At 51.2% G+C, this 16,430-nt stretch overlaps 1 protein-coding gene across 1 annotated transcript in view; it reads left to right on the top strand.

Annotated features, from left to right (window-relative positions):
- Window positions 1-15,732, top strand: part of SLC35F3 (solute carrier family 35 member F3) — a 189,763-nt gene extending 174,031 nt beyond the window's left edge. Inside the window, exons 4-8 of the mRNA XM_059835593.1 lie at window positions 3,698-3,917; window positions 10,093-10,218; window positions 12,471-12,663; window positions 14,223-14,312; window positions 15,488-15,732. Coding sequence (XP_059691576.1) covers window positions 3,698-3,917; window positions 10,093-10,218; window positions 12,471-12,663; window positions 14,223-14,312; window positions 15,488-15,732 — 874 coding nt within the window. The remainder of the gene's footprint in view (window positions 1-3,697; window positions 3,918-10,092; window positions 10,219-12,470; window positions 12,664-14,222; window positions 14,313-15,487) is intronic.
- The last annotated feature ends 698 nt before the right edge of the window (window positions 15,733-16,430 follow it).

Here is a 16,430-nt window from a genome sequence, read left to right as displayed (position 1 = left end):
GACCAGCTCACGGAAGCCTGGATAAACTGAGGCAGAAAGCGTATTTTATCCTGGAAATGAGATAGCTTGGCTGCTGGCCCCATCAGGCAAAGCCAGAGGAGGCTGGTGGTCTCCCTGCCGGAGCAGGGCACTTCCCCAGCAGCTCTTCCACCACCACTGCACACTTGTCCCAGGAGGAGACACCCAACGCTGTCTCCCCAGCAGCTCAGAGGCAGCCAGCTTGCTCCGGTGCGAGTAGAGGGCTCCCTCCATGTCCTGCCCTGGGCAGATAGACCTGCAAGAGTCTGTCCTGTAAAACCTCAAGGAAATGACCCCAGCTCCCCGTCTGTCCCGTGGTTTTGGGAGACTTGGGGTCCAATCTTGCACAAGGGTCCACAGTGCTGAGTGGGGCTCCAAAGGATTCTGAATGCTTACAGACTGCCCTCCAGGTAGGTTGGTTTTTGTCTTTCTTAAAAAGTAACATTTTTGTTAGCAGATGAGATTGTTAAAATATTCATAGGCAGGCTCTCCTGGCACAGTCAGGCATGCCTGGAGCACCACAGGACACAAGCTCTGTTTTTGCCAAAGAGTATCCATAAAACATCAGGGTACTCACTGGGTACAGTGTACCCTTGTGGGCAAAACTGAAATTACTGGACAGCAGGAGCAACTGTGTCCAAAATGTTCCGTCAAAATATTTAGAACTTGAAGACTGTTTTTTCTGGAATGATTTCGTCCCCCGACTGTTTTGGGATTACAGTGTAGGTTATATCACAGTCCTGTCTTGCTTCCCATAACTATTTATCTACCATTACTCACTGACAACTCTCTTCATCAAATGCTTCCTCGTAGGGCTTCACAAGCTGTGTTATGGCACCAAGGAAGAATCCATTTTCCCAATAAGCAGTAGCAAACCTGGGAAGACAATTAATTAAAGGGGTTTATTGTACAATGTATAGTCATCCTGGCACATGAAACATACCACATTTCCCCTAATGCTCCTCAGACTTCACTGAAGATGCCAGGTCCAAGAAAGCCGCCTAACCCATCTGCTACCCCCACAAAGAGCCTGCATTTCAGCAGTGCACCCATTTTGGACAATGGCCCTCGCTGTGCACGTCTGGTAGCACCTTCCACAGCCCTGGGGTGTTCTCGGGGAGAAGCTCCCTTACAACCCCATGCTGGACGGGGAAACCTCTGCCGTAAGGAGGTCTCCTTTGGAAGCTGGAGCCAGCCTACATGAGGAAATTCAGACTTGGTGAAAACAGCCAAAAGAGCTAAAAGGAGGCTTTATTGTATAGGCCAGTGAGATGAGACTCCCAAGGGGGAAATGCAGCTCAGGGTCCTGATCTGTGCCAGGACAAGGCTGTGCTTTGGGGCATCACAGCACTACATTGGGTGCTTCCGGGATGGGAGCACATGCCAGGCTGTGCTTGCATATGGATCCAGTGGTATCTGCTAAACAGGAATCAGGCCCACAGTACAATAAAGGCACATGTTTCTACTGTATATGAAATGGTGATACCCAATTCTATATGTGGGGAACAGATTTTTGGCAGGAGGAGCTTTTTTTCCCCAGAATGAATCCCAGCATAAATTCCATTTTAGTCCTTTAATTTGACTATGGCCTTCCTGTCCATGTCATACTAATTTTACTTAATGTTATTTAATGTAAACTGTGCCTGCGTTTTTTGTCTTCAGAGCATTAGACTGGCTGCCTGTGACACCCTGGCAGTCAAACCCTCCCCGGTGTCTTAGGAAGCAGGTTTTAAGTCTCTAGTGAAGTTCAGGACTGGGTTTTTCATTGTCTCTCTGCATCCCTGTGCGCTCCCTGCGTCCACTGTGGCAAGTGGCTGGAACAGACAGTGTTTCGCAGGGCTGAAGGCCAGACTTGAAGTGGGTATAGTCTTTGTGGAAGGGAGGAGTGTATCCAGGCCACATGCTGAGCACAGGCAGCATCTGTCGGTGCTGCACGCATCCCTGAACGGCCCTGCACAGCGCCGGCAGGTGGGAAGTCAGGCCGCGGTTTCTGGTGCAGAGGGGTAGTTCTTTTACTGATACAGAGAGGCAGTTAACAAGTTTGGCAGGGAGTAGGCTGCTGCCAGCCGGTGGTTTCATAGAGGACGAGGGACACTGATGTGCTTGCTGTGACACCAAGTGACATGATGCAGAACTAGCGGTTCAGATGCAAGTGTCCTTGTACGGCAGACAAAACCCAGGGTCATCGTATCCAGAGATGGGCAAGTTCGGCACAGCCATGACTCAGTACGAGCGACTGGCAGGCGACAAAAGCCAACAAACACAAGAAATGCATTTCCTCTACCCTGCAGCCTGGTACCTGATGCAGCAGAGGGAGCATAGACAGACGTAGACTTAGTTATGGGGGAAATCTGAAGAGGCTCAGAGTGTGGATGGGTTTCTTTAGGCAATCACCTGATACAGCCCCATCTTCTGAGAAAGGGGATCAAAATCACACATTCATCGGACTCCAAGTACTGAGCCTTACATGCCCAGCCTCAGGAAACAGCTTGAATTTCAAGGCAGCACCAAAAACCTATTTGGCCTTCATTGTCAGAGGAAAATTTAATTTTGCTTAAATCTTGTCAAAACACCTCATTAAAGTGCTTTAGGGCCTCAGGAGTTTTGCTGGTTTGAAAGCAAGCAAAGCCGGCACAGGCCACGGCACCACCGTTGACTGCCACCTGCACACTTCAGCAGGCTGCACCCTCCGCCTCGCAGACCGCTGCGTTTCGTCTTCGCGTTACTGAATTTCCATGCAGGCAGCACAGCCGGCAGCTCCCAGTTCTGCTGCCCGGCAGAAGCAGGTTGCACACAGGCATCCCCTCGCAGCCCCTCTGCAGAGGTGACCCATGCAGCCCCACACCAGCCCCTACCCACCGCCTCCCCAGAGCTGTGCCAGCAGGGCCAGGCTGCACCCGTCACCTCCTGTCCCCTTTTGCCCGCCAGCGCCTCCGGGACACAAACCACTGGTGTTTCCTCTTCCTGCACCAGGGCCGTACCTGCTCTGGCTGCCTCCCACTTGGGGATTTGCAGCATCCCCAGCCCTCGCTGTACACGTGAGCTCCCCACTCCCCTGCCCTGAGCTGCTGCCCAAGCTGACCCAGCACAGCCCCAGGTGCCACCCTTTGCACACCCTCTACACGCTCTCGCCCCAGCAGGCAGCTGCCAGCCACCTCCTCCCTGCTGTTGCCAGGGAGCTTGAGCCAAGTTCCACCCCTTGGGTGGGTGGAAAAACCCCAAACCAGGATCCCATGAGGCTCCTTCCAAGCCCTGCGTGGCAGATCACAGATGAGCACTAGGGTCCTGTGGCTGCAGCAGGAGCAGGGAGCAAGGGGCTTTGCTGCCAGCCCTGGCCACTTAGCACCCCGGTGCCCACAGGGGTGAAAGGAGCAGGATGACCTCGCGCTGTTTCAAGACGTCCACTGTGAAGGTGTTCATGGCAAGGGTGAGATTTCACCTCCTGGCTTCCCCTCTCCCCTCACTCTTTCATTGCTGTCCCTCCCATGTTTGCAGCCCCCATGTGTTCGTACAGCTGTTGCAACAGATGATGAAATTTGTTTTTCTTCTCCTCTTTAAGGTGTGTGCCCTTCTTTCCCCAAAGGAAAAGAAGTGGAACAAGAAGGAAAAGAAACCCATATATTTGCTGCAGACTATGACTGGCTTGTGTAATAACACTGCTTTTCTCTCCTTGTTTTAGGGAGTGCTGCCGATTTTTTGGAGAAAATGGCTTGACTTTGAAGGTGTTTTTTACCAAGGCAGCACCCTTTGGTGTCCTTTGGACACTCACAAACTACCTTTACTTACATGCAATAAAGAAAATAAACACTACGGATGTCTCCGTGTTGTTCTGCTGCAACAAAGCTTTTGTGTTCTTGCTTTCATGGATCGTTCTGAGGGACAGGTTCATGGGAGTGAGGGTAAGTGACTCCTTATCTCTGTCTCTCTTCTTCCCTTCGCCCTTCTGCTTTTCCTTTTCCCCTTCCCTGCCACCAGCCAAGTCAAGCAGCACCCAATGCAGACGGCCAAGCCAGCACAGAAATCCTCACGGAGGTGGGATACGTCCTTCCCTGCAGCCTGCCCAGGCGCACACGAGCTCCTGGAGCCCCCCGTCTCCCCCAGCCTTGTGCCTTTGTGTGTTCTCCTTCAGAAAAGAGGTAACCGGCTGCAGAGCATGGCACGAGGCGTAGCTGCTATCTCCATGTTGTCATGGACATGCATCAGCCTTTGCCTGCCCCTTCCGAGTGAAAATTCCCAGGTTGTGGCACCAGATGTAGCTGTTTCTAGCTGCACATTCCTGCAAGCCTTGGCTGTGCACAATGCATTTCTGGTCCCAGCCCGTGAATTTACTGGGTCCCTTGCCTTTCTTACGCGTGACAGCAGACCCACGCTGCTCTGGGGCTGCGGTCAGCAGCAGCTGTAGAGAGGAGAGCCGGGCTGCCCTCACCTGTGCACAGCCAAAGCATGTGTGTGTGAGTCGCTAGCGGAGGATTGGCATAACACTGGCACGCGGGGACTTGTGTCGGGTCAGCAGGTACAGGCATGGGTCCAGGCAGTGCGGCAGGCAGCGGGGCGGCAGGCCCACTCCCCTGGGGCAGCTCTCCTGGTGGCATCCCAAATGTTTGCTTACACCCTTAGTCCTACACCCCGCGTGAACGCCTGCTCCACAGCAGCAACAGAGCGGCATGTGGGGGTTGTTATAGGAAACCCCCGCAGCTCCCTGCTGACCCTGCTGCTGTTTTGGCAGCCATTGGCACGCAGTGTCCTGTGGCAGCTGAACCGGGTGGATGGGCACCTGGCATCTGCCCCAGGGACCCACCACCCCAGGGCCAAGGGGGCTCTTCCAGGGCTGGGAGTAACCGCGAGGAAAAGGCACCAGTGGTGCCCTCCTGCCTCACTGCACCAGCAGGCACATATTAACCGCAATAACGGTACTGATACCCAATTTCTGCCCACCATTTGAGGAGCTCTCTGCGCACCCACCCAGGCAATGCTTTCAGTGCTCAAAGAGGTTGTTAGCCCTTGCTGCACGGAGCAATTGAGAGTTAACTTTTCGGGAAGCCTTCCTCTCCAGCAGGAGAGCTTGGCCAGCCTTGCGGTGGTGGCAGCCAAGAGGCTGCTCAGGGAATCGTTGCAAAATGTACCTGCCAAAAGCCCGGCCTGGCCAGCTGGTGTCTGTGCTTGCCCACCCACCTGCCCAGGTAGCCGTACCCTGAAAACAAATTAACTGGGGTTTTTGAGTACAGAAGCAAGGGTATCCTGAAATGATCCTGGAGGCAGGGAAGTGTTGCTGTTATCATAGCTGGACATGCTGGCCATTTTGATAAAAGTAAAAAAAAATAATGCATATTTTTGTGGTCTTCCGCTCTCTTGTGGCACTGTCATCTGTAGTGCTGGTGGGACGCCAGGAGACGAGGTGTGTAGAGGGCTGACCACTGCTGTCTTGTGCGTGCAGCTTGCTCCTTGGTCTGCACATGCCATCTCTCGCCACTGGATATGGCTGTGGTCTGAGGGGAAAGAAGCTGACCTGCATGTAGGGATATCCACACTGGCACGCACACGCTGGAGCAGAGATGCTTCTCATGCTCTCCCGGGTGCACGGCCATGCATGAAGAGCCAGGGAGGTCAGGGCCTCTCCAGTAGCTTCCTGGCCAGGCTAGGTCTTGTGCCGTGGCAGGTGACATGCGCTGGGGGACGAATGCTGCTCTGGATCCCCCCCCTTCCCAAAGGGGCAGAAGGAATGGAGGGAGCAGGGAAGCAGACCAGAGTGGTGGTCTCGGCTATGTCCAGCTGTCCTTCGTTTCTTATCGGCACTGCCTTGGGAAAGGCTGACTCACTCAAAACCCAACAGCAACAAAGCAGAGACGCAGAGCAGGGCCAGGGCAATGGAGGCCATGTGATGCTCCTGCCACCCGTCCCAGCCCCTCACCGTGGCACTTGGCACTGGGAAGGAGTGGCAGTGATTGCTTCCTGAGAAGCCATCTCCATGCCCAAGGAGGAACATGGCCATCTCTCACCCCGGTGACAGGCCAGCAAGGGGCCTGGACACAGCAGGAAGGGGCTTGCAGGAGGACTGGGCTATTCGCTCTTGGGCAGATGTGGCACCCTGAGCGGTGACAAAATGTGAGTGAAGAGATGTTTGTCCCTAGAGAGTGGCAGGGCATGCAGCAGCACAGCAGTCCTGCCGCCCAGCTTCATTTGCCACTGTGGGAGCACTGGGGACGCTTCTATCTGCAGAGGGATGTAGTGTGGAGTCTCCTGGTGAGATGCATTTTCTTCCCCCTTATCTCCCTTTTCGGTACAGCTCATGTGAAAAACAGCAGACATGGAGGGTGGCACTGCGTGGCTTGCTGGGGGATAGTCTCAGCATGAACCCCAAAACAAAGCCATCTTCCTGGGACTGGCAACCAGGAGGAGGGACAACTCCTAGGGCTTCTCTGGGAGCGACCTACGGACTGCGAGCCAGCACACAGCCCAGCCCCAAAGCTCACGGTCCCTTGGGGCCACGCTGTGTCAGAGCTGCTGACCCTTTTAGAAGCACCCTTTCAGAGGGTATTTGGCAGACGAGGCTGCAGGGGGGACGGTGCCTTGCCCTGCGGCAAGCAGGAGCGCTCCCACGCTCCCACTCCATCCCCTCGGCAGCGCAGCAGGATGGATAGTGCCGCTGCTAAGCTCTGACACACCTGCTGCAGGACAGACTAGGTGAGAAAGGCAGCATCTCAGTGGGGTTTAAGCACATACAAGTATCCTGTTTGGCCTTCAGAAGTGCAACTAGTAGCTCTACAAGCACTTAAATCACAATTTGGCTGGAATTTAAATGTAAGAGCAAGCTACAAAATCCCATCCTCGCCGCTCAGGCATTTGTAAGTGCCTACATCTCCTGTAATGAAGTTGCACTTCTCCCCCTGTCCCTTCACTAACGGTCCAACTGGGCTGCGAGCTATCACATTGCTTTCAGAGAAGACACACATGTAATGAAGCTGTGAGCGCCTGCAGCATTGTCTCTGCAAGCCCTCCAGTGCTGAGGCATTTACAAGTAACCGCAGGCCAGTAGATGTGCAAGCAGCGGCACGGTGCAAGCAACCTGTCACTGACACTAACGATGTGCTTGATAGACAGGCTGAAAGGCTTACAGAGAAGGCGTATGTGACACACCTGACATGTCAACAGGCCAGGCCAAGACTCACCTGAGACTCATAACATGCTTGATAGAACAGGCAAGGACTTCTGCCCCAGCAAAACTGTTTGCAGACTGCATTTATTTACTTTGATCTTGGACTTCGTTGTTTTCTCCATGCTACAGTAAATAAAACAGGATTCGAGAGAGCCGTCGCTTGCATGTACCTCCTGCATATGTAGTGTATAGACAAGCACCCCTGCCAGTGGGACTTGGAAATACATATACTATCAAATCCCAAATCGTAGTCTTCCTTTCCAACTGGGCAGAGACCCAGCCTCCCGGGAGGTGCTCTGAAGTCAGCCAGCCCCTGACACTGAGAGCAAAACTGGATGCTTTTTATTCTGCAGTTCATTAACTCCAAGTTTCCACTGCAGCAGAGCTGCTGCTGCCAGCGGGGGCTCAGGCAGGCTCCCTTCGCCGATATGCATGGAGGTACCGGCTGGTTGCCACAGCCTGGCGTGTGGCTGTGGTCTCCCCCCGGTTCTCCAGTCAAGGCTGGACAAGCCCCACGCATCTCAGATGGGAGACAGCCACGCCTGGAGCAGATGCTACAGAAAGTGCTGCATCTACCACTCTTTGTCACCTGGGCTGTAGCATAGGGGATGTGAAGGGCTGGAGTTGCTCTTATCTTTCAGATAAGCCTGAGCCATGTAGCATGCAGCTCTACGAAGAGCCATACTGAGTCAGAGCAAAGGTGCATCTGCCTCAGGAGACTGGCTCCAGCAGCTGCCAGGAGTGGACACCTAGAAAAATCATCTAAACAGGAAAAGCCTATAATGATATTTCCTGATGAGACTTTCCAGCCTGCAGCAATATGAGGCTCAAGGACTTCCTGAGATGGAAGCAATGTTCCTCGAGTTAATAGTCCTTGATGGATTTTTTTCTTCCATGAGTTTATCCTTGTAAACTTTTCACATCCACAGTGTGCAACAGCAAAGCTTTCCTTGGCTGAATTATATTTTGGGTGAAGACAAATCTCTTTTTGTTTGTTCTGCACCTGCCCCATGCTAGTCTCATTTAATGACCTTTTCTCTTGTGCCTCTGAAGCCACACAGAGTGTCTGAGTTTTTATTTGACAAGCACCAGCATGCTGACATGAGAGAACTGCTGAGGGCTGCTGAGTTCCTTCAGTCCTACCTATCTGAAACAGCTCCACATTTCTGTAGAGCCATGCATCGGGTTTTTTTCTCTCCTTGCCTTAAAAAGAAATATGTCCAGGACCGTAGGGCCCAGTTACACCACTGCCAATCTTCGCTTTAGAAATGATGCCCCACAGCTGTGCATGGAGAGGTCTGATGCCAAACTGATGCAGGGCTGTAAGCCAAGATACCGTATCCGAACCTCCCCAAATTTGCAGTGTGCACACCCAGCCTTTATAGCTTGCACCGGGCTCTGCTCTGATCAAGTCATAAATCAGCATCTTCAGAACCTGCTGCCCCTCGGCTGGGCCGTGCAAGGTGCTGAGCAGTGGGGGGAAGCCCTGCCCCTCCATAGCCTGCCAAAGCTGTGCTCATGCAGCATCTTGAACAGCAGTACAGCGATTTCTAGACTTAAGCCCCTTCTTGTTGAGATGCTATTAGCAGCTGTATTTTCCAGGCACTGTCAGCTTCTGTTGATTTGGGCTTTTTTCTGCCCTTCCTCCACCCTGCCATTCTACGGCAACACCTTTGGAGAAATTGATCCCCTTCTGTTTGCAAAAATGGGGCACTTTTCTGTTAGGGAAAATTGCAGGTGTTAATGTCAAGCGTGCAGCAGGGATCTGCTGGGTGATTGTCTGTGGAAGCTTTATAGGTGTCCCCTGGCACCAGCCCCAGCTCAACCCAGGGAAGAGGCTGCTGGTGCTGCTGGGATGGGCACCTGCAGCTGGTAAAGGGATTCCCCCACTGCAGCTTGCTCATCAGGCGGCATCAGAGCTTGGCACACAGGCTTTCCCTGTGCATCCTCACAGCAGCCCCAGCAGCTCTGGTGGTGAACAGGAGAGGTGAGAGGAGGCCATTGCTCTTGGATGTGTAGGCAGCTGCAGCCTCTGGATGGGGCTTAAAATCCCGGTCTGGCCCCAGGAGAGAGTGCAGTTGGCTGGCACTGACCCAGATATGGGTCAAAATAAACTCATTTATCCCAGTCATCTTAGAAGCATCACCATGACTGTGGAGCCGAAGGGCATGTGGTTTAAGCACGGTGTCCCTCACACCACTGCAGAGCCAGGAAGCATGAAGCATGCAGAAAGCCCTTTTCACCCCAGAATTACCACCCGGAGAGGCTTGAGGCATCTGGCAGGACAGTCCCAGAGAAGCCAGGTGTCTCCTCCTGACCCTGCTGAATCAGGGGCAGCCGGTCCCCCGCCTTCATGAATGCTACCTTCCTTTGGACAACTCCCCTCAGGCATTGCTGTGAGCCTGGCTGGCTGACTAAACCTCCCTCTACTCTCTGAAATGACACGTCTGTACTGGAAAGTAGTTGCATGAGTTTTATTGCCCTGTTTATTTCAAAAACCTTTTTCTTCCAAAACCTCCACAGGACTCAAAGCCTTTCCTGCAAGAGCCAGGGAATTATTACTTGTGTATTACTGTCATACACAGGCTGTAGGGACTCGTTGATGGGGAGGCTCAGTGACAGAGATTAAATCCTCCCTTCAGCTTGGTCCGAGACACTGGGCCCTGTGGTCTGGTTTGCCACACACCCCCCCACCCCAAGGCAGCCGCTCCCTTGCAGCTCTGCCTGCAGCTTCTCTGCAGCCAGGGAAGATGTGAAGGGAGGCAGCATCAGCTCTGCGGGTACCAGCCTGGGCTTGCTACTCATTTTCTACATAAGCAGATGATGCAGAAGTACTGCCCTCTCATTTATAGCTGCTCTGATGTTTTTCCATGTTGGGGGTTGTCCAGTAACACTTGCTTTCTTTCTTTGTCTCCAACCAGATCGTGGCTGCTATATTTGCTATTGCAGGGATAGTTATGATGACATACGCTGATGGGTTTCACAGCCACTCCGTTATTGGTATAGCCCTGGTGGTGGGCTCTGCGTCAATGTCTGCTCTCTACAAGGTAAGCACACCTGGGTCTTCTCCCCCAGAAAGATGCCAATCACCCCTGTCACTCAGTTTAACTGCTCCTCTCTTACTTGCAAACCTTCATGCAGTTCAGTGCCACTTGCCTGTCTTTGAGGTGCTCTGCCATGAACAGCAGAGCATAAAACAGCAACACTGTATGCAGGTATTCATTTGCTTTGATATCTGCCCTCACCTAGGATAAAAGCTCCTATTTCCTGGGAATAGTCTTCTCCAGTGCCCACAGAAGGACTTCCAGATGCCCCACCTTCTTGAAAAATGAGGCTGCTTTTCCGTAGGTGCTGGATTTAACTACTCACTCTGGAAGTGCCCTGCAGAGATTTAGCTTCTTTTTCAAGTCACTGTGTTAATTCCCCTTGCCAGTCCTCCTTCAGTGGCATACATAGCCTACGCTGGGCTTAAAGTATTGCTTATCATGGAAATAATAATCACATGCTTAAATTCCAGAGCATATGCCTATGAATCAAAGTCTCATCCTGACCAGCTGGGCATGCTGCACTATGTGTAAGATGACATACAGCCTTCTATGCTGGGCAGAGAGCCATTTCACTTAGTGTGACACACGTATGTGCATTTGCCTCTGTGCTGCTCATGGCACTCAGAGTCGCAGTCCACAGGGAGGAATAAGCAGTTGTAGGGTGCAGTTCACACACCCTGGCTCGTACACGGAGTCCGGGATGAGGTGTAGACATCTCCATCTGGTCCTGCCTGCAGGGCTCTAGTTAGGCAAAGGGAAGAGGCAACTCAGACTGGCGAGGGGGCCTGCCATCCCAGCACAAACCAGTAAGTCAGAGTCCATCAGCTTTCCTGGTTTGCAGCCCATGGCAGGGGAAAGCTGTACTCAGAGCCCATGGGATCCACTGGATCCTCTGCAGTTCTGCAGTGGAAAACTGATGCAGACCCCAGCCAGCCCAGTCCACGGGGGCTCCCCAGATGGGCTGCTCACACCCCTCATTTCCTCTCTTTATCCCTTCTCCCACTACAAACCAAAGTTTTTAAATCCCTCCCCACAGTCTCATTAGCCAGGCTGCAGCTGGGCTCTAGGTTGCAGGGCTGCTGCTGCGCTGCCTGCCTTCTGGGGGTGAGCTGGTCCTGCCGCTGACAGACCCAGGCTGGGCTGGCACCCTGGGGACATGCACAGACACTGCTGTCCTCGATGCCTGAATCTGCAGGGCAGCAAGCTGCTCCCTCCTTCAGAGAAAATGGATGTGCTACGCATTGGTATAAAATCTCATTTACCTTCCTAAAAAATACGCTGGAAGTGAGTGTCCAGCAAAGGAAAGGAGCTGCTCCTGTGTGCAGCTGCTGAAGTTGGTATCTACAAGAAGAGAACCTGGTTCTTAAGGGGAAGGGTTTTTTTCTTTTTTTAAGTATTTGTAATTTCCCCGCTTACTGCTTTCCACTGACCAAATCTAATTTTTAAAACCCCACCAGGGAGGTCAAGTCAGGAATGTAAGAGGGAGCCTCAGCTCCCACAGAGGGTAGTTTCTCCAGGGCTGCATGGGGCAGTGCTGGTCACGGCACCCATGAGCCCATCACCCAGACGCCCTGCAGCCCACCTGGGCCACGACAGTGCCCCATTTTGGCAGCCTTCCTCCATCCAGTGTCTAGGAGGAGGAAGAAATTCACACCACAGAAAAAAAAAGTCCCAGGGAGATGGGCCAGTCAAAGCAAAGGGAATGAGGATGGGAGGGAACAGCCTCGGAGCTGCCCCCTCCTCTCCGACAGAGAGGGATCTGGATCAGTGATGTCTCATGCAGGGAAATCTCAACACATTGCTTCCTCTCCTCCCCCTCCCCTGCTCCACCAAGTCTTCTGGTTTTAATGTCAAATTTTTCTGAGGTTTTCCCACAGGTAGCATGCAGAAAACTGACCGAAGGGTCTAGAGGAGGGTGATCAACCTTCCCTTTCAGGAGGTGCACAGCCAAAGGTGCTGAGTCCCCTTCCCGCGTGGGCTCATTTGGCAGCTGCCCCTGTCTGTGCTCCGGGGGGGTGCCAGGAGGGAGAAGGCTGGGGCACAAGAGCTGCTCTCCACAGCTTCACGAGCAGCCACCTCAAGTGTCTGGCGAGCATCACTGCATGGGTGCTGACTGACACCGCTCTGCACCCAGCCCCTCGGCCCCAAGCACTGGCTGGCGGGCCAGGACGGCGGGAGCCACTGGAGCCAGGACAGCAGCCCTCCAGAGAAGCGGTGCAAGAGAGTTAAACCCATGTGTTTTCCTCCTGTAGGTTTTATTCAAGCTTCTTTTGGGCAGTGCTAAATTTGGAGAAGCTGCCTTATTCCTGTCCGTGTTAGCTGTCTTCAACGTCCTCTTCGTTACCTTTATTCCTGTCATCCTTTATTTTACCAAAGTGGAGTACTGGAGCTCTTTTGACATCGTTCCTTGGGGAAGCCTCTGCGGATTTTCGATTCTCTTATTGAGTGAGTAGACTGGGGGGCTCTTGCACTGCTTGGGGTGGTGGAGGGTGCCAGAAAGTGGCTGCTGGGGGAAGCTGTAGACTTCTGACATACTGGAGCTGTTTTCCCTTCTTCTCAACCTAATTATTAGCTTGAGAAATCGTGCAGAGGGCCCATTCCTAGATGGCAAGGTAGCCCCCGCTCCTGCTGTTATTACCAAGCCAAAATATTGTGGCCGTCATTAGAAGGTGCTGTGGGACTAAACTGTAAAGCTCATCCTAACTCCTGCTCATGAACTCTGCCTCACAGGGACAAGGGGCACTGGCCCGGGCTGTGACGGGAAGCGGCCCTGCCGGCAGGGCATTACCTTGGGCTCGTCAGCATCCCCTGAGTCAAGGCCAGCCTCCAGTGCCTCTCCTGACTTCAGTAATAGCTAATTGCTATTCCTAAGGAGCAGGAAACTTTTGAAAATGTAGAGTTGCATAGCGCTGATGGGAATTTGGTAGGTGGCACTCCTCTCTTCTGCTGCCACTGCTGTGCCACCAAGGGAACCCAGCTTGGGAGGGGTGCCAAATCTAAGCTTTAATGATTCATGGTCATCAGAAATGTGATGCTGTTCCTTGTTCAACTAGACGTATTGACTGTGCTGCCACAGTTAGTCCCTAAACTGGATGAAAGCATCACATCTCCTAAAAGGTTCCTTTCATTTCTACTGGAGATATCCCTTCTCCATCCTTATCCTGAGTCCTAGCTCCTTTTACCCTGAACAGTCACAATGCTTGACCCTGGAAGTACCTTCAGTTTACTTATCAGTGGACTCAATGGAAGGTTTCTGTAAGGAAGTAGTGCAGAACTTGGCAAGCAATCACTGGCGTGTGCAATGTATAGGTACTACTAGAAGACTAGAAGTCGGAGCCCCAGCTGCTGACAAGTTCAGTATTGGCAAGGCTCTCCTGACTTTTCTAAAGCTAATCATTGTAAAACAAGGGTGAATTTGGTCCAAAGCAATTACGAATTTGTCATGAGACACTCCATGAAGAGTGTATGGTATTACAATGGAGTGATATTATAATACTTCAGTTGTAATGATATTATAATGATATTATAATTTCATTGCATGAAATTATATTTAACAAGTCCCTGTCTGGAAGAGGGTTAGATTTACAGCATCTTCCACCTGCAGCTGGAGGCAGATTTTCTACAAAAAAAGTATCCAGGCAGAAGTGACTGTTTGGCTGAAATCTCCCAGATGAAAAATGTTTAGTCTTTCAGCAGGGCAAAGTGGGTTAGTATAGAGAGTGTGAATCACTGCACATTACACCGAGAGACAGGTTGTATCCACCTAATCCTGCCACTGGACTCCCATGGGATATAGAGTTTCCCAGAAAGAGCAATGTCTCAGGCAGACGGATATGCAGCAGACAGACGTCTGTCCGCAGGTATCTTCTGGGAGTAACAACGGAAGTTAATACGCCTTCTATTTGAACAACATACAGAAGGAGTAATAAAGCATAGATGTTTCAAGTGACATTCCCTCTGCCTAGTTTCACTGCAGTAAAAGGTGTTTTTCTTTCCTTCTTCAGCATTCAATATTCTACTAAATTTTGGGATTGCTATTACATACCCCACCTTGATTTCTCTTGGAATTGTACTGAGTGTCCCAGTGAATGCAGGTAAGAATTTCTGCCTTTTGCATCTTAATGAATACATTAAATCTGTGGCCTTTCAAATACACAACAGGGATAAAAGCAAATATCTTTATTAAACGTTTTGTATCTTCTCTCAAAGACTTATGGAGACAACACTGATTAAAAACATATACTTCATGTGTTCAGTATGTATTGTATAATATTACATGAATATTCATAATCTCTAGAATTGCTTTTTAAGTTACTGTCCAAAGAAGGCTGCATACTGGAAAACAAAGTAGATTTGAAGTCATCTGTCTCTGGGCTGGGATGAAAACTTATAGATGAAGTAGAAATCAATTCTTAATGATTTCTTCAAGGCAGGCTTAACATTAAATTGAAACAAATAAACTTGCTTACATTTTAGAGCAAATTTGTACTAGTAGTTCTGCTTGCCGTGGTAAATAACATTGCAGGTGTTTATCAAGAGCACTGGACAGTTCCATTTTGGGCATGGCCTGGTACATTTCTGTGACAGTTTTCTGAAATGTAGCGAAAGCCAAGAGACTGCAGAGCCTGAGAGGGCTAGGCAGGGGAGAGCAGAGGCAACCCCGGCCCAAACCAGAGCCACCTCTCCCAAGCCAGGCTCCTGAAATCCAGCATGTTGAACTGGTGCCATAGTGCAGGCGGCAGCTCCCAGCTTTGTGCTGACTACACACACGCAAAGCCAGGCACCGCTGGCTGCCCCGGCAGATTTTCATACCGAACGGTGTGATCCCCACCAGAGTGTGTGCGCGTCTCAGGGTGTGCAGAGGTTCTTATTCAGCAGGGCAGTCAGGCTGAGAAGAAGAACGTGCACAAAGGAGCTGCCGTGCCCGGGAAGGGAAATGCCCCTTCCTCTGCGTACCAAACCTCAGCAGGAGCTCCTGTGCTGTCGGCAAGCGAGGGACGAGATGCTGCTGCAGACCAGTGCAGCTCCAGGCAACGTCCCCTTTTGCACCTTGAGCCCACAGGCCAGCTCTGCTTGCTCTGAAGGGGGCCGTACCCTGCTGTGTGCTAAACCAGCAGGAAGGGTAGTCTCCCTGCCACCATCATCTCCTCCATGGCCATGTTCTCCCGCCCCAGCCAGCCTTCAGAACTCGGGAGGCAAGGGGGAGGGAAAGGGATACTGCCCTAATGCTTTGTCCCACGTAATAACACCTGTTCAATGTCCCACACAGTTGTTGATCACTACACGAGTGAAATTGTCTTCAACAGTGTCCGAGTAATCGCCATCATCATTATTGGGCTGGGCTTCCTCCTGTTGCTCTTGCCAGAGGAATGGGACGTCTGGGTAATAAAGCTCCTCACACGTCTCAAAGTCCGGAAGAAGGAAGAAATCCCCGAAGGGAATGGAGACATTGCTTCAGGACTGCCTAACAAAAGCCGGAGAACTCGCCCGTCCATGTCATCCTTTGCTCATTAAATGCTCTTTTTACCAAAACTTTGTGGTTAACCTTATATATGATGATGCAAAGGTCTTTTCTTGGGAAGAAGCACACCTATCAAACACGGTGTACATACCTGTACAGTTTTGATATGATCACCATCTAAGGCATCGAGTCTTGGCATGTCCAGTTTGCTTGTACTTTTTTCACATCAGCCCTTTCACTTAAGTAGTACACTGAAAAAGTCCTGCAAACCAAGAACCTCTCTTCTCTTTTTAAATGAATGTAATATATAGTCAAAATATATTTGCATAGGTTATTTTAAAGAATGATTTTCATGAAAAGCAGGGCAGATATTTTGAACATTAGGTACTGAATGATGCATTGCACACTGTGATTTAAAAGAAACAAATGCTATGCTACATCACACATTTATTTTTGACCAGAGCTGTACTCTGAAAGTTTTCAAGGAACCAAAAGGGAATCTTTTTGAGAATGGGAAGATGGGGGGAAGAGTGGAAGGAAGAAGGTTTGGAAATCATTCTATGGAGATGAGCGCATGTTGCTCAACATGCTCAAAATTCAAGTGCTAAAAATGCTTGCACTAAAGCACTAGAGAGAAAGCAGTATAGAGCCCAAATCTCCTTATTCTGCACATGACTGTAGTCCACGTTTAAAATCATGCAAGAGAAATCCAGTGCCTTCTACAGAACTCTTGTCTTTATCCATGCAGACC

Source organism: Gavia stellata, chromosome 2 (assembly GCF_030936135.1).
Source record: "Gavia stellata isolate bGavSte3 chromosome 2, bGavSte3.hap2, whole genome shotgun sequence".
NCBI lineage: Eukaryota > Metazoa > Chordata > Aves > Gaviiformes > Gaviidae > Gavia > Gavia stellata.
The sequence above is the reverse complement of the archived record's forward strand: the minus strand, read 5'-3'. Positions and strand labels throughout refer to the sequence as shown.